We start from the raw sequence: 18,030 nt of genomic DNA on the forward strand, positions 1-18,030 counted from the left end.
CGAAGTCCTCAAAGGTTGTGCAAAGTATGCTGTACTGGCAGAATACACATTGCAGCGTGTACCACCTCCTTTATCATAAATACTTAACCAATTTTCAATAGATGTAAGTGGTTTAAGTATTACTTCCTGTTGAATTAGCAGTTGTTGAGCATTTGAGTCTTTGTGCAATCCTGCAATCCACTAATGTGATATTTAATGAGGAGACATCAGTCTGGAGAAAGGTAGTCAATATAAATCAGTGTTTACAAAGTGTGATTAACTCTGAAATATTTCATCAATGCTGTGGTCCCAGGCAGGCTCAATGCTAATTATTAGAATCTGCACATGTTTCAGGGGACTTTGATGGACCCTGAGTGCAGCCAACATTGGAGCAGCAAAATTGCAATTATGCGTGAACTGCCTCTGATGACAATTTATGCATTTGGTGTGATGACCTCTTGCTTCCCAAGAGGGCAATAAACAGAATGCATTTTCATTAAGATACTAATGCACTTAATCACAGGGAGAAAGGGTTAGAAAATAAAGAAATACCTTTAAAGCAAGATGTGACAGGCTGATGGGGAAGATGCTTTATTTAGAAGTCAGTTTCCTGGTGAAACTTGTGATGGCTGCAAAGTCTTGTCATACTGAATGTAGTCATGTGCAATAGGATGCGTGGCTGGGCAGATGGATAAGCTGAGCTAAGATGTTCTATGAGAAGTGCAGGGGTACTGGGGCAAAAGAGAACAGATGTTCTCCCATTTGGTCTTGGGTACCCAAAGATGTGACCTAAAAAACTGTATGAAAATTACTCATGTATTTTACCCATTTGTCTTCAGGCTTTATTTATTTATTTATTTTCGTTTTGAGGATAGGTAATATTTACTAAGCAATAGCAAAACCCATAGAGACACTGTTTTGCCCAGGAGGGCTCACGTTTAAGGATCTAGCTAGTTCTAGGCTAAAGGAATGTTGGGGGAGGCAGAGGTATCAGCCCAGTTTTTGCAGTTCTGATAGTTTGGTAGTAATGACACTCCTTCTGATGCCTCTCAGTTCAAGAACTCTGTTTAAAGTATAGAGAGAAGGGGAGAGATCATGGCAGCTGTAGAACGTGCTAGATGTGGTGGCAGCAATGTTGGTTAGCCCTGCCTGATAGCACGGTGCCTGGTGCTGTGGAAGAAGAAGGGTGAAGCTCCACAATACTCGTTACAGTTGATTGAGCAGTAAAGCACAACAGCTTCCTATTCATATTCTAGGCAAAGCAAGATTGAGTTGGTGGCAAAAGGGAAACAAAGAGTGCTCAGGCTAGGAGCCGATGCATGTGTCTTGGTACAGACTATAAATGGTAAAGTTTCCTTGTCCTATTATTCTACCAGCAATAATAATCACAGACTGGTTTGGGTTGGAAGGGACCTTAAAGCTCATCCAGTTCCAACCCCCTGCCAGGGGCAGGGACACCTCCCACTACAGCAGGTTGCTCCAAGCCCCGTCCAACCTGGCCTTGAACACTGCCAAGGATGGGGCAGCCACAACATCTCTGGGTAACCTGTGTCAGTGCCTCACCCCCCTCACAGGGAAGAATTTCTTCCTGATGCTATCCTTAAACTTGGCTTTTCCTTTTTACATGAAAGGTCTTTCCTTTCTATAGCACTGTTTACTCTTGATACATTCCCAAATTAAGCACAACATCAGTTGCATGCATACTCATATATCCATTGTGCTGGTCAGAGATCCTGAATACCACTCTTTTCCTGTGTTTCCTTTTCCAGGTAACATAGAGTACAGCTGCCCAGCAACGAATGAATGTGAAATCACAAAGCGCAGACGCAAGTCCTGCCAAGCCTGCCGCTTCATGAAGTGTCTAAAAGTTGGCATGCTGAAAGAAGGTAAGACTGAGCAAGTCAATATGTATCTCTCTGCAAACACAAGCAATTGTAGGGCAACCAGCAAAGAAGAGAGGTCGGTGAGTGTTCTAATCAGTCATTGTAAAGGCATTTTTCATGTATGATTGCTCTCCCTGACAGTCTGCCTCTAAGCTGTGGAATCACAGTATATCTACATACAGTTCATCTTCTCTGGAGTATTTCTATCTGTAGTACAGCGAAATGTACCCCAGCATCCAGTCTCCTTCGGCAGGTAACTAACAGAATAATCATCAGAATATATCCTCTCATTTTCCATCATGAATTCTCAAAGGCTTCTTTCCTCTGTTCCTTATCCACTGTCAGTCTGTCCCTGTTCTGACAGAAGCACACACTGTGCCTTATTTCCCCATTGTTACTCTTCATTTGCTCAGGACAAATGAAAGATTACTTCTCACTTTAACAAGTATAAATATAGAGTATGTCTGTTGAAGTTACTGTAACTACACTGAAGCAAATAATGGCACACAGAAGAAGAGAATCCACCCCCCTTTTTTCTTTCTTAAAGCATATGAGAGCCCCCTGCCCCTCACTGTAAGTATATGTTGACTTTTTAATTCATTAGTTGCATTTTGAAGGTACTGAATAATAGGTAAGTGTAAAAAAAAAAATTTATTGTAGTGCACTATTATTACCAAGAAGGAATAACAGAAGTTGTCATGGACTTCTGAGCTAGATAAGCTTTTAAAATAAAATCAAATGTGAAGTTTTCTAAATATTGCCTCCAGTGAAGAGTATTTTTGTGCTAAGCAACCGCTTTAAAATAGCCCCATGCAATTTTGCTTTGTCAGTGCTTAAAAAGTTAGCTTTAACAGATGGCTGGGTTTTGCAAATCATTTAATGGTGTTTTAAAACAGGTTGAAGTATACAGCTCTTAGGTTAAAATCCAAGAACAACATAGACTGGTGGAGAGATGATGGACAAATTAGGTATATCACATACCTACAGACATATTCTTATTGGCTTATACTTACTAAGAATAAACCTTGTTCTGTGCAACTGCTTTGGCAGATGCTATGATCCTGTGAGCCAAATCCTGCTGTCCTTAGTCTTACTTGAGCAAAACTACTGTCAGATTCAGTGGGGATTTTACCTCGGTAAGAATGGCAGGATTTGACCGTTTCTTCCTGTGGTGATGGAAGGTTTCATTACTTGCCAAAATCCTCATGTAACTGACCACTAGGAGGGTTTAAGTAACCACTAGTTACTTAAAGGTGTAATTGTGATGCTTAGATAAACTGTAGAAAGAAAGGAATGTTTGAGGATGGCATCTTTTGAGAGGGACCGTGGTTCTTAACATCTTTTAGTAAGTCAAGGCCCCTTATCGCTGGTAACCTAATATACAGATATATTGGGCAACTTGTTTGAACACAACAGTGCTACCAACAGTACATACAGGTGAATTAATTTAGACATTTTCTTTTAAATTTTGAGGGCACCATTGCATATCCATTAACATATATATTTAAAGAGTCTAGTCTGTGTGCAGCTTCTGGGCTGCACGAGGAAATGATGTGGCTCTTCTACAAATGAGTAATTACCTCAGTAACCAAAACTATGCACAGATTTACTGAATTTCTGCATATGATTTTGGTAACTGAGGTAATTTAGATAGACAATTCAGATGCACATTGTGAGTCAGGCTTTTTGCATCCATGATCATTGTCCATGGATGCAAATCAGCCCCACAAGTTTTCTTAATTGGAATTTCATAAATTTTTTACCCTAAAAGTACATACCTTTTTCTGAACAAAGAAATGCCAAAATAACTAATTCCTTTGAAAAGAAGATTCCTTTGTTAGCCCCACTCCTGGGCACATTATAGTTCTTCCACTCTTATTTGGAAGGGACCTTATGTGAGTTTTTCTGTTAAAACACAGATTTTTACTTTCTAATTACTGAGTCTTTCATCTAGGGGAGAGTTAGTTTATCTCCTTTTCAGGTATTGCTTACCTGCTACATAATAGGACAACCTAAAAAACCCAGGGTGTTTTGGTTTGTTTCCTGTTTTAGTGGCTGCTTTTACTTTTGAAACCACTCCGATTTATAGTGCATCTTCAGGACTGTGCTTGGAATAGATATTTCTTCTCTTTTTTTCGTGTAGAAGTAGTTTTGGAGACAGGTGGTGATGTTTTTACCTATGGGGTAGTCTGGAGATGAATTTTGGGCTTTGACTGCATCCTTTATGCACAGAGCGAAGAATGACGATATGCTTATTTCTTTCATGGGTAAGGTGTTGTAAATTTATTGATTAGCATGGATTTGCACTGAGCTGAGCTAATTCCTGCTGTATCTTAAATGTTTCTTTATGTACAGACAAGGATTTCAGTCCCATGCAGCATGTCAAGAGATCATGCTGCAGTAAATCTATTCAAATGTAAACCTGTTCAATTCAATTACCAGTTTATAATACAATTTGCTGCTGCAGCTTCCACGTTTGTCACAGCAGTCTCTACATGCTGATGGCACAGCATGCCTGGAAATTGACAGCCCAAATCTATTTACAAAAAAAATTTTGTTGCAGACCTGAAATAAAATCAAGTTTAAGCAGCTTTGAGAGGAGCATCATGTTCTTTACAAGAAGCGCACATCTGCCAGGTGCAGAAGTGTGCATTATCTCCAGAAATCTTACTGTGTTACTGGGGAGTTTTCTTCTAGAAATTTTCCTCAAGAAACAGTTTTTTCAATGTGAAACAGTTATTGTGCTTTTTTTTCTTCACATTTGGAAAGCCTTTATTACTTTTCATTCATTTTGTGAGTTGTCATGTAAAATTCATTATAGAAATCACAGCGCCTGGGAAAAGATCCTGAGTTTTATTTTTTGCTTTTAGGACAGTCTGAAAGCCACTTGCAGTATAGTGGCTTCTCTTATGACAGCTGCATGTTAAATCATTTATTGTGGCAAGATAATGGTGCTTTTCATCCAACATTCAGTGTTTCTGCAAGAGACCCAGTGTTAAGAGTTTAGGGCCGAGTTTTGGGGTCAAACCCTTGGGAGGGAATTGGATTTTTTGTCACATGTAATACAGGGTGGAGTGTGAAATTCCACTACATACTCTCAAGAGTGGCAATAGGGCATAGCCAGCAGCACCTACATCAAGATCCTTAACAATTTATAAGTTGTGGACTAGAAGCTAGAGAAGGAAGGGTAAAGCAATGTCACACTGTGCTGAGCTGGAGTGGGATTGAAATGCTGTCTCCTGTTTGCCTCTCCTGTTCAGTAGCACAAGAAACTTAGCTACAGACTGATCCAGAGGAGCACTTTGGTTTAGCCCATGGACTGTTACTTAAAAACATCAGTCTAGGTGTATGGACTTTTTCTGAGTATACGTTATGCTTTGTACTAAAGCATCAGGAGATGATGATGAGCTTTTTTAAGCACATGATAAATATGACGGTGTCATATTTTCATTTCCTTTCTTAGGTAAAGGTTGTTGGCAGCACAGCAGAATGCACTTTACTCTTTTTACACTTTTAAGCAAGAAAGTTTGCAGTTTTCTATTTCCAATTTTGAGTGACAGTGCTATAAAAAAAAAATACCACATTTTCAAAGATCACAATTGGTTCTTTCTCTTGAAATAGTTTCTTTGTGCTTGTGATTTGGTGGATTCTCTCAGATTCACAAGAACAGATGAAGCAACATAAAAATTCTTGTGTATTCTAAGGAGAACCTTTTCAAATGTATCGCCAATGATTTCTTTAAATAATATTGCAATTGCTAAAAGGGACGAGGATGGGGGGAGAAACAACAATTTGCCCTTTTTAAAAATTAACGCTTTTAAGACATTCTTTAGTTCTCAGTTCTGTTTAATCACACTTTGGTGGTTGCTGTAAGTGGTAGAATTAAATCTGTGTTCACATGCAAGATCAGGTGTTTTAGTTATTTTCTTTAAGCTGTTTTCCTGGAGTGAGAATAAAGGGGTTGTTTTGGGTTTTCTAAGAAGGAAATTGGATGTAAAACTATGTAAGTTGATATGGGAAATCATGGGTAAATAACTGGCATTCTTCTACTGCTAGTTGATCTGCTTGAATTCTACTTTTAGTCTTCCATTAGTACTGTATGCATGCCTTTTAATGTCCTTTCTGTGGGACTCCTTACAGGCGTGTGTCTCTGATAGAAGATACTATTTCAAGCTTATTATAGCTGCCCATGTGAAATAATTCCGCTGGACTAATTATTCCGAAATAAAATCATTTTTTCTTTCAGATGCTGAGTTCATATAACTGTCTTTCCAGGAGGTTATTCTGTAGGTTTCTATTTTCTCCATGGAGGCAAAGCCATAGCTTCAGCTTTATCTGTCTCTACACTGTAGCAAGGTTAAAAACTTCAGTTCAGAGGGGAACCTACTGAGTGGCACTAAGGCAGCTTAGTTAGACAGTCTGAAATACTGTATCCTGTTGTAGCTCTTGGTTCTGAGCAGTGCTAGTTCATACTTAACACAGGACTGTTGACACCAAAGCATCTTCCATATATCTCTCATCTCCAATACCTGAGATACCTGAATGATTTCAGAAGTTTTATGGGTGATAAAAGTGGCAGTGCAGTGCAGCGCAGTGGCAGTGGCTGACCTGCATTTCTTGTTATTTCAGTAAGTGTAGTTCATAACTGGGTGATGCATAAGGAAACAAATTGAAGTTTATTTGAAAACTAAATCATACCATTGTGAAATGGCAGAAAATTTGGGTTGCTTCACATAAGTAAGTTTGTATTTTCCTTAGGAATGGGTGGCCTTTGCAAATGACCATCAGTCATTTTGTACCCAATTTGAATAGAAGGAGTGACAGAACTCCAGCTTAATTAGTCCAGCTATTGAAAATGGGAGGCCATAGCCTCACCTGCTATTAATGGAAACTGGCTTAGCTACATCAGATTACTCTTTGCAGGTTCAGCAGTCTCTGTTATGGGTAAATCAGCTATATACCTTTTCATGTCTGTAAACCTTATACCTTTGCTGGTATATTAGTAGTCATTGAGCTCAGGAAATGAACAGAAACTCTCCAAGCTTATCAGCTGTCAGTGCTGACTTGAGTGTAAACCTTTCCATCATAGTAGTGCAGTTAGTGTATTGTACTTAGCTCCCCACTGAGTAGCCCTTAACACTTCTCAGTTATGTTTACTTGGTTTATGTAAAAGGTTTCACACAGTCCCTCGAAGTGACTTCAGCACCCCTAAGGCAGTGGTCAGAGCCTGCCTTGTGTGTAAAGGAATTCTGTGTTTTAATCTCTTTTCATTTGGCACTGATGTGTATAAAAGCTATTGCTGACAGTTTTTAAAATACTTGAATATTTGAGATGGTCAGGGTACTGTAATATATGAGATTGTTAATATTATTTTTTTTCTTAACATGCTAAAACTGGGGTTCCCTAAAGTATTTTTTCTTCACACTTTAAGAGATTTCATTAATTCAAATTTGAAAATTAATTCTGATATAAGAATACCTCTTAAAGGGGTATGTGTGTTTTAAAGTGTAAATTACTGAGTTTATTATGCAGAGATTACTGTGTGAACATCTTTGACTTGTGTTAAGCAGCAGATCGGATTAAATTATCATATTGATCCTTTCTGGTTTTGGCAATCTATGAAAATGAGTCCAATACAGCAAGGAGAACAGGCAGCTTTACTCTTTACGTAAAGAGATGCGTGATATGCACAGGAGCAGATTAATGGATTCTCTCTCAAAATGATAAATTAAGCCATTTTCTTTATAACTAAAAATGTGTTATCATCTGTGTTTTGAGGCTAGCGAAAAAGCCTGCTTAATAGGATTCTTCCTAACAACATCTCCTTTGAAAAGGCCTGTGCATAAGACATTGCCAAGGTAAATTTCTCTCACAAGTCTAATACTATCAGTCTGCCAAGAAGAAAGCAGAAATCATTGTGGAGGAAGTTTTAGTTTCTGCTGCCTTCAGAAATAAGAACAAAGGGAAGGAGAAAGCACTAATGGTATTCAAAGGAAATATTTCTCTACAGGATGATAGCTAATAGAGTGGCGTTGACCTCAGTGTTATTTCTTATGCTCTCTATTGTGATACTACACTTCAGGAGATCCTTCATTAATGCAGGATATTAAACAAAGCTCTTGTGTTACAAGAGTAAACACATCGTGTCTTCTATTGAAGTCTCTTCTGAATAGTGTCCCTTTTCTATATTTCAGTATAGGGAGTTCAGTTTCTAGTGCAGATATTTTTTTCGAGGTGTTTCTTTTCCCTTCTTCCTCCCTTTTTTCTCCCCCTTTCATCCTTTCCACCCCCCTTTCTCCTTGTCACTCCTTTCCCCCTTTTCTTCCACCTTTTCGCTTTTTCTTCCTCCCTTCAATTTCTCCCTTCCCTTCCCTTTTATTTCCCCCTCCCACCCTTTTATTTCCCTCTGTCCCTGTGCTCTCCCTTTCGTTTCTTTAATTCAACCTGTGCTTGGTTTAATCTTTACTGGGACCTGTTAAATCTCCTTGGAAACACTAGAAACTAATCTCTAAGTGTTGTTGGTGTTCATAAGTAGGCCTTTTTCCTCCTAACCAAAATGTGGCCTGATAGCCCAGTTCACACATTAGAACTGACAGCTCAATTTGTCTGCCCTAAAACATGGCTCAGGACTACCTGGTCTCTGTAACTGATGAGGAAGGACAAACTATTCAGCTGCAGGTTAGTGTTTATAGTGAGCCCAAGGAACGAGCGTTTCTATTCATCCATTTAAAAAATACTCCGGAAAAAGCAAATGTTGGAGGTGTGAGTATGCTTTCTGGGGTTAGAAATCACACCAGAGTACCTACAGCTAAGGCCAGCTGTAGACCTGAGAAGTTCTCGCAGTGCTTGTGTTGCAGTGTTGTGCCAGTCTGGTTTATGTTCTGCCTATGAGTGGTTTTGGTCAACGTAATCACTGGGAATGAAACAGAGACCTCCCAGCAATTCACTGTGCTCAGTCTTCAAAAAAGATTTCTCTCTTTCCGGATACAAATCTGTTTTGCAGTTGTCAATTTATACTACTCCACTATCATAAAAGAGGTGGTATGAAGTGAATGTAGAGAAAGCGGTATCATTTATACGTCTGTGTTTGACAACTATTTGCATTTCTTGGCTTCACACACATTTGTGAATGTACTTTTCTTGACGTTAGCATCTGCAGATCTGTGGCCAAAGCCATTTGCTGGCATATTTATCTGCATCTTCCTTGAGATCAGCTATCTGATTCTGCTTGATTCTGCACCCACATTTGTCACTGGTGGGAATTGCAGTGACTGTACAGGTTTGCAGGGTCAGGCAGGCATCAACAAAGAGTGCATTCAGACAGTAGTTATTTTGTAGTTTTGTTATTAAAAATAGTGAGTTTGAAAGATTTTGAATGGGATTAAAATCAGAGTTATCTTGAGTGTACATACCTTACTTATTACTTCCTCAGAATTAGAAGGAGTAGGTTCTGCAGTTCCACAGGTCTACTTAAATTGGAATACCCTTAAAAATTAATCATTGTGATGAGAAAATATTAGTACAGTCTGAAACTGTCAACTGAACATCCTCATTTGTCATTTTCTTTTGATCCTAAAATAAGAAAGAAGCTTTTTTCTAATTATCTAGAAATTATTATTGCATTTTTTAAAATAAGATATTCAGTGGATTTAGTCCTGTGAATATTTGCTTATGCACTGAAAGTACAGTGGAAGCACTGTAAGTCGTACGGTAAGGTAGCGACAAGTCTGAAGTATGTAGGACTACTTATGATACGACATCTTTTCCCATGAGCTTCCAGACAAATAGTTGCCTTTCATTCTTGGTCTCTCTGCCACCCATAAGCACATACATCAATATGGCACTGCCATTTATTGCAGAGTGCTTGAATGGGTCCTGCCCTATATTTAATAGGGGTCATTTTGTAAAAAGTGTCGTTAATGTTATTTGTATTCTTCACTTTTCTCTATTTCTTCTTTACAGATATTTGTACACCCCCTATTTGAGTGGAATTGGTTTAGCATCTCGGGTAGAAGGTGCATTTAGCAGTGATACATATGTGTATCTCTGAAATGCCACTTTGGAGCCAACCTCTGTTTGTATTCTACTTAGCCCTTACTTGGGCAGCACTTGAATCTCCTCAGTAAGACTTTTGCTGTGTGCAGTCATAGTAGAAACCACAGTATGTATTGTAGGATTATTTGGGGTGAAGCGCTGAAATGGTGTGGGTGCTGCTAAATAGAACTGATGTGGCAGATGTACAGGCAGAGCTTTGCTGCTTGGGGTGGACTGGCACCAAAAAACTTGGAGGCCGGGGAACTCTCTTGGCCTCTTCACTCAGCCGAAGCAATGAATGTGATGAATGTGTTGAGCAGCACTAAAACTACCATCTGCAGTTGTTACCTCTGACCTCATATAGTGCTTTCCCTCAAATACTTCACACTTTGAAATCTCTGCTGTCCTACAAGAAAACGTTTGAGTCAACACAGTTTATTGGGATGTTAATGTAACTAAACCAGGGTCTTCCCTCTAGTCAGTCATGTCCTTTTACAGGCTGGAGGTGTTTATACCAGTGGTGAGTCTTTGTCACATTTACTTGCCAAGTCACTGTGTGAGACTGCAGTATTCTTTCATTTGCAGTTTGAAATGTGACTTTTGTGGTTGAAAGTCAGCAGCTTGAAATCTGAAATGTCATCTTCAGCAGTGAGTTGTTATTATGGCAAATTTTGCCATGCTTAATAGCTATTGTAATAATAGTTCTCATCTAAACAGCTTTTTTCTTTCTTCTTTTTTTTTTTTTTTTAGTAGTTACATAGCAGAAAAAGGAAACTATGGGGGGAGTCTGATTCCCTGACTTAATACAGCTATTAATCTTTGTAAATTAAAAACGTAGCTTTATTTTAAGCCTCAATAGTCTTTTATTAAATGAATGATTCTGGAGAAAGTCAAACACAACCTATGTTAAATATATTCACTTACTATATAATGTCAGTATTTCCTGTTGGTTCTTTATTGTCCCACTAAAGTTAATATGTTTATCTATTTTTCTCTTCTTGAGCATCTGGTTTTAGTCTTCAGGATCAGCAGGTATGAGATCAGATGTCAGTTTGATTTGCAGTTTTAGTGCAGCAGATCCAAAATCAACACTTCGTACAAGTTGCTCACATAGGATCTTACTGCAGTTCACGTTAAAACAGTTAATTGTGCAAATAGTTAATTTGGAAAGTTTCAGATGCCTTCTAAAAGCAAGTTTGCGTGATACCATTCTGTAATAAGCTTACCTCCAGTCTGTGCCCCCCAAGGCAGAATTGTTGGTGTGCTCTTAATTGTTTTGCAGCAAAACTGCTTGACTAACATGAGAGAATGTTGGTATCTTGATGCATGCTGAGTGCATGCAGACCCTCGGAGTCAAGAAACAAAACAAGACTATCATCCTTGACTTTTGTCTCTTATCTTTCCTTTTTCTTAGTCCATACAACATTGCTGTTCTTGTCATTTTTAGCCAGCCATATCAAAATTATTTATTGCATCATCATTGCCCTTTGTCTCTTTCTAATATTCCTTTTCCAGTCCTGTGGGTGGCTGACTGAAGAGGGGCTTTCCAGACAGGCCATGTCTTTCATTCTGGTCTGAGTCAGTCAACAGATTGGTTTTATATAATTTGTTAAACAGTGGTGCAGCCACATGTCACTTTTCAGACAGCCTACTAGGTTGGATTTACAAAGGTGTCCAGTGTCTTCTGTTTCCTAAGTTCTACTTCATTTTCATAATTTCAGTAGTTCAGTGGAAGCTTAAGAAATGGGCATTTAAGATTTCATTGCATGGCCAACCCTATGGATTATCCACCGAAACGTGTGAAGAGGAACATACTTGTCAGAAGCCACCAGAATGGCTGGTGACTCCATTTCTAGGTATAGGTTGTAAATTAAGGTAAGGTGAGTTAATAGATGGCATAAATATACTTGGGATCCAGATTATCGAATGTTAGAAGTCTTGCTCTAAACTAATTTGTAAGTTCACAACTCACTTGCTGGTTTCCCTCTCAAAACTTTCAATGAAAGCTCTTAAGCTTCCACTTTCAAGGCAGGATTAAGCTGTGAAAAATGGAAATGGGAAAAAGAATGTTTACTGTAAGAAGTAGAAATCTGTTTTAAAATACCAGTTTAAATGTATTGGTTTTGTGAATTCTCACTCAAAGGTGTACTAGAAAAGTTTCTGCCGATGTATACCTCAGCTGGTAGATCAGGCTGAGAAGGGAAGCTCTAAGTATAACGGTTTTGTAAAGGGACTGAGTAGATTCTACCTTTTCAACAGCCCCTCAGGAGCATCACCCCAAAGCACAAATATCTGACTCTATTTCAGACAAAAAGAGAAGTTGGACCACCTTTGAGTCTGTTGTGTGCAGGCATAGGCCTTGCTGATGCTTTTGTCTGATGGAGCATGCCATGTGCCCCCTTGCTTGGTCTTGTGTGAGATGCAAAAGAATGCAGTAATCGGAGAACAAAGCCACAGGCTAGCTAAAATGACATAAGAGTCTCTTTCTTCACTTTTTATCTTCTCTCATTTTCATGAATTTTCTATTCTTTTTTCTCTTCATACCGCAGTTGCAGCAGAATAATGCTGATCAGAAAATAGTTGATGCAAGCATGTGTCCTCTAGGCAGTCTTTTTCTGTCCAGGTGGGAAAGAGAATCATTAATTTATTAAGGTTCTCATTAACTGACCTGCACTATTTTGTGAGTACTACTCAGGCTGAATGACTGTATTTACTTCTGGACATCCTGGTATTGCTGGAGACATCCATACTGGCAAGATAATTCAGCTCATCTCTAATTAAAGTACTTGTTATGAAGTATTCTTAAACATGACTGCTTAATGAAGTTAGCAGAAGCATTTGGATGCAGAGTGTGGAGGCTTCAGATGTTGGAGTTCCTCTCTAGGGAGATGTGTGCAATCAGAAAACGTTCTGAGTGCTAGCAATCCATCCCATTTTGTTCCCATTTTTCTTCACTAATTTCCTGCCTTTTTTAATGCTGGTGAGCTGAAATAAGTCCTCTTTCTCTGTTCTCCACAGTTCCCTCCCCCTTTATGGAATAGCCCATGACACGTGCCTGTAAAGTGGCTTCTTGGGAATTTGCAAGTCTTTTAATGTGTTATCTGATTAAAGGGATGTATGTGTCTTTAATTCTCGTCTGTAGCTCCACCTTTGACCCCATCTGTTAAAGTAGAAAGGAGTTGAGAGTCAGCAGAGCCCCAGATTCAACCCAGATAACCTGTGATGTGCACATTTGAATGCTTTAACTCTTTGTTTGCCCTGAAAGCTGGATACTTACCTGACAGGTTTGATTGGAAAATGTGGTAGGTCTGAAATGAGGCAGATGAATTGTTTATTTTGTTGATATGCTTAAGGTAAAATAATCTAGTTCTGGATTCACCTTTTATATTAAAGAACAAATGAGCATATAGTTGTGTGCCACTAGCGGGTATAATATCTTACTGGGGGGCAAGGGTTAATCTACCAGTCTTGCTTATGGAACAGAAGGGTAAGTTCAAAGCCCACCACATATTACACATAGCTTCTCTTTTGGTGCTGAATTACATGGATGGAAATGGTGTTGCAGTTTTGGATGGGACTTTTAGATACTCCTGAGTAACACAGAAGAATTCGTTCAATTGAAAGATTAAAAAAGTAGATGGCATGAGTGTCACTTTCGTTATATTATGCATTTTCTGCAGAACAGTGTCATTGTACCATTTCCTGTGCGTTACAGACATGTAAATAAATGCATTTGGACCTGTGGATGTTGGTCATTTTCTTTCCTAGCTCTCAAATGCACTTAAAATACTGACAGCATTTTCAGTATCCCAGATCTTTCCCTGCTCTCTGAGAGCTAGAGCCAAATTCTTCCCCCACTTACATCTGTTCAACTCTGGTGGTTTCATTTGTGCTGCGTGGCTGTAACAATGCAGAATTTGTCCTAATCTGCCCTTTCTTTTTGAACGGAGAATACGCATACACAAAGTGAGCATGAACACAGTAAGCTCAGCTGCGAGTAGGTAAAAACATATATTTTGTGCGTGTGTCTATATACACAAATAGAGAGAGATAAATAGCACACAGATAGGTTTGATAGTGTATCTACTGTACATAATATTGTAAATGGCATCTTGCTGTGCTGGAATCTAGGCGATATGAGTTCAGTACTAAAGTGTTCAAATTGTACCTGAGCTAGCTGGAGCCTGCCAGCCCCTGCAAGCCCACTGAGAGCATCTGTCTCGCCACCACCTTGCTCACGCTGTGTCCTCTGCAGGCTCTCCGATCCTTCCGACTATGAACATAAATCATCCACCTGTCAGGAGCTCTGGCTGCCTGGATTATGCAATGCCTGCCTTCATTTGGAGGTGGTGCGAGAGCAGAAGATTGCGGCAAATGCTTTGCATTCATTTTAATGCTGCTCCGGCATCTCTTCAGCTTTAATGAGGGTTCAGGGTGGTGACAACTCCTTGAGACAACGGAAGTCCTGGAGACCCAAGCTTACTTTATACATTTGTGTGGCCTAGTTTGTATTATTTTCCCTGCTCCTTTTCTTCCTTCCGTCCTTCCTTCCCAGCCCCAGAATGGATGGCTTGAAAATTGAGGCAGAGAAAGGGTACTGCACAAAGCCAGCTGTCCACGGCTCTGGTTTTTGGCCTTGTAATACTTCCCTCCAGCTGAGCAATGAAGACTTTAAGAATCAGTCATGTTTAATGTTGGTTGTCCATTTGTGTAGTCTAAAACTGCTCAATGATTAGTTGCCTTCACTTGGATGCTTAAAAATTCTACGTTTGCAATTTATTCGGTTACCAGGTATATTGGATTGCAGTATCAAATGTGGAACAAAATGTTGTATATCCCAGATTTAAAATGCAGCTCCTCTACATAAAGTTCTCCTCTAACAAAAAAACAAAATAAATTAAATTGATTGTCAGTAAAATTGTCTTGCCTCAGCTTGTTAGACTCATCTTAATCAAATTCCTTATTCACTCATAATTTTAATCATGAATTATAGGCAGAATAAATATGGGTATTGTATTTGTTCATATGCATAAATGGAAGGGAAAAAATAATGGAGGTTGTAAGACAAAAGCGGCACAGGTCCTTTCAAAAGCAAATGTTGAAGGTGAAGAAGGTAAGTTGTACCTTCACACTCATAGTAGCTGTTTAATATCAAATTCAACTTTGAAATGCATTTGGCTTGTGCAGCGTGACTTCTATGTAGTGAAGGTATCATGAGCATGTCAACAATTTATTTTCAAGAGGATATTTAGGTCCTAAAGCATTCCTGTAATGTAGGCAGTAATATCCCCGTTTTACAGTATTTAACCTGAGACAACAAGGGTTGCTCAGTAAAAATCACGTGGTGTCAGAGACACACCTGTAAGTGGAACTTCTTCTCCTAGGTTAAGGTGTCATTCAGCCTGAGACTTCAAAGTCCAGCCATTGCCACCTTTTTTTCACTTAGTGACTGAGAGAAAGCTTTATTGCTTGTTAGTTTGGTGTTTTACATTTCTCTTTGTAACACTTCCCTTTATATGTGGATTCCTCAGTCAGCTACTGCTGAAAAGAATCTTAAAATGTGAAGTCAAATTAAGGCCAACAGGATAAATAAAGCACTGTTTCGATGCACCTGTATATTTCCTTTTGATATTAATGGGGATGCTTACACATGTGCCGAGGAATCCTTGTTGCCAAGAAATTTCCACGGCTGATGGTACCACTGGTGGCAGCTGGATGTGGAATACATAGTACTGCATTGAAGCCTGTAGGACAGTCTTGAATCATAACAGTCCTGAAGACCTCTGCCTGTGCACGTGTTCTCCCCCATTTGGTCTGAAAGCCAGGGAATTTCATGCACCCTGGTCACATTTAAGTAGGACCACACATAGCAAAGGAGATTTTTTAACAGGTTGTTTGAGAAAGAGTGAAGACCCTAACAAACGAAGTGTGTAGACTTTGAGATCTTTACTGTGAGCCTTATTTGCTTCTGATAACAAGCTAGCCTCCCCTGCCATTCTCTCCCTCTTCCAGGTGTAATTTGATGGAGAGTCAGCAGTAATGCTGTTTTATGCAAAGCCTCCAGTGAACTCCAAAAACATTATTGTTTCTCAGTTTGTCTTTACAGATAACTTTAAACTGTTATGCGTCAGAACGCAGGGCGAGTTGAAGACAAATGCAACACAACACTGACAAAATCAGACAGAAAATCTCCCTCTTTTTTGCTATGAGGAAACTAGATTTATCATCAGAAAAGCATTCTCTTTTCATTTTCTGAAAGGTGCTTTTTGACAGACCCTTTGCAGTGGATGTCATGCTCACAAAACATGCTGTCACAGGGCTATTTGAATATGGTGACAGGCTCATTATCATGTTGAAGACAACTGACAACACTGCAGACTAGAAATGGACAGGCTTGCCAATCAGCTGTTGAAAGGATTGCAGTTGAAATAGAGGGGTTTTTTTTGTTCTGAGAACAGTAGTACAAATTGACTACATTAATTCTTTTTATTATAGTTGCATACACTGTAGTTAAGGGTTCGTCACTCTTTCCATTATAAATTCCTATTTTAAAGGGTTTATTAGTAGCCTATAAAAATGGTTCCCATTGAAATTTTGCATTAAAAATATGTATATTGCCCTAATAGAACAGAATTTCTGTAGTAACTGTATGGAGGAGGGAGGGATTTACTGATTTTTTTTTTTTTTTATTTTTATTTTTTAGCTAAAAATTGCATAAAGCTGAATGCATTATTATTTTTATAGCACCTTTAGTTGTCCAAGAGTTTTATAGACAGGTTTGTGCCTCAGGAGTTTGCAGTTTCAAAATGCAGTACTGCCAACACTTATTGCAGGATGGGGTTTTCCTGGTAGATTCATTAGAATTAGTGAAGCACCACATATAATCCACTGTGGTGAGTATTTGCTCATTCAGCTTGAGTAGTCAGTCTTGACCAGTTGTTTTTTTGTTTCCTTTTCTTGTAACTTAAAAATGACTAGGAATTTTACATATATTTTTTGTTTGTTTTAATATTAATCTGGACTGTTAAATGATAACCTGAGATTAAGGGAATTCTGTATATATAACAATAACCCAATATGAAATGATGCCAGATTCTACCAAGCTACTCCAGTTATGTGAAGTGGGGACTTAGGTGGAATTTATCGGCTTTAATCCAAAGTGGCAGTCCCTGGGAAATCCTGCTGATTGAACTGTGGCATTTTCTGATGTACCTTCGTGCTGGAGCTCAGGCTACTGGAGTTTCTACAGTGCCCTTAAAATTTCTGGAGCTCTATAGTGGCACACTTCTGTGCAAACACTGAAATGCCTGTTTTGACAGATCTTAACAGCTTCCTACTTATCTTATGTTTAACTCTAGAGCCAAAGATGTTCCTGTGAGTACCCCAAGAGCTTGATCTGGCTTCACACCTCAAGAGAGTGATAAATGATAGTGTCCGTGGTTGCTTTGTTCTGTAACATACTGGTGATCACACTGCTGTGCCTCAGTTTCTTCACTTGAATGTTTAATTTCTCACTTTTGCAGTGTATTCTGTTACAGGTCCATGAGCATGTGGGAAGGGAGAGAAGGGGTTTCTGCATTCATGATGTTTTGTCCAACAGACTTGCCATAACAGAGAGCTTTTTCCAGGACCTGGGATACCTTTTCATTCCTTGAGACAGAGAGGGGCATTAAATCTGTGTAAGTGCTCTAAACCTAAAGGAACTGATGGTACTCTGTTTCCTAAGAAAAGAAATCCAAGTTTGCTTTAGAAAAGGTATGGTGACATACCTTCCTGCAGGAATAGGATACAAGGAATCCTGAATGGAGTAAGGCATTTCCAGGAAGCCTGGGAGGGGTAGGTCTGGAATTTCCATATAAATTGACTATATAAACTAGATGTTGGTGGCAGCAGTGTGTGTACATTGGCTCGTTTATATTCTGCCCTGAGACGTCTGACTTCCCCCATGCTGACTTCCCTTTGCACAAGGGAGCCTGCATCTCTGTTCAGGTTCCAGCTCCATTTGGTGGGTCAGATGGAAGAAGCGAGGCATTGTGGTATGTAGGATATACGTATTGTTTTGTTGGATTTGGTTGTTAAGTATAAAGTGAGATCTTGGAATAGAAAGTGGTTATGTATAGACCCCCTCAGTATT

General features: G+C 39.1%; 1 protein-coding gene across 22 annotated transcripts in view; it reads left to right on the top strand.

Moving 5' to 3' along the window:
- The window catches only part of ESRRG (estrogen related receptor gamma), a 464,785-nt gene that overhangs the window by 348,989 nt on the left and 97,766 nt on the right, over positions 1 to 18,030 (top strand). For all 22 annotated transcript variants that reach the window (XM_065679881.1, XM_065679878.1, XM_065679888.1 and 19 more), the window contains one exon: positions 1,749 to 1,865. In XM_065679881.1, the coding sequence (XP_065535953.1) occupies positions 1,749 to 1,865 (117 nt within the window). The remainder of the gene's footprint in view (positions 1 to 1,748; positions 1,866 to 18,030) is intronic.

The sequence above is a fragment of the Lathamus discolor genome, chromosome 5, assembly GCF_037157495.1.
Source record: "Lathamus discolor isolate bLatDis1 chromosome 5, bLatDis1.hap1, whole genome shotgun sequence".
NCBI classification, from domain to species: domain Eukaryota; kingdom Metazoa; phylum Chordata; class Aves; order Psittaciformes; family Psittacidae; genus Lathamus; species Lathamus discolor.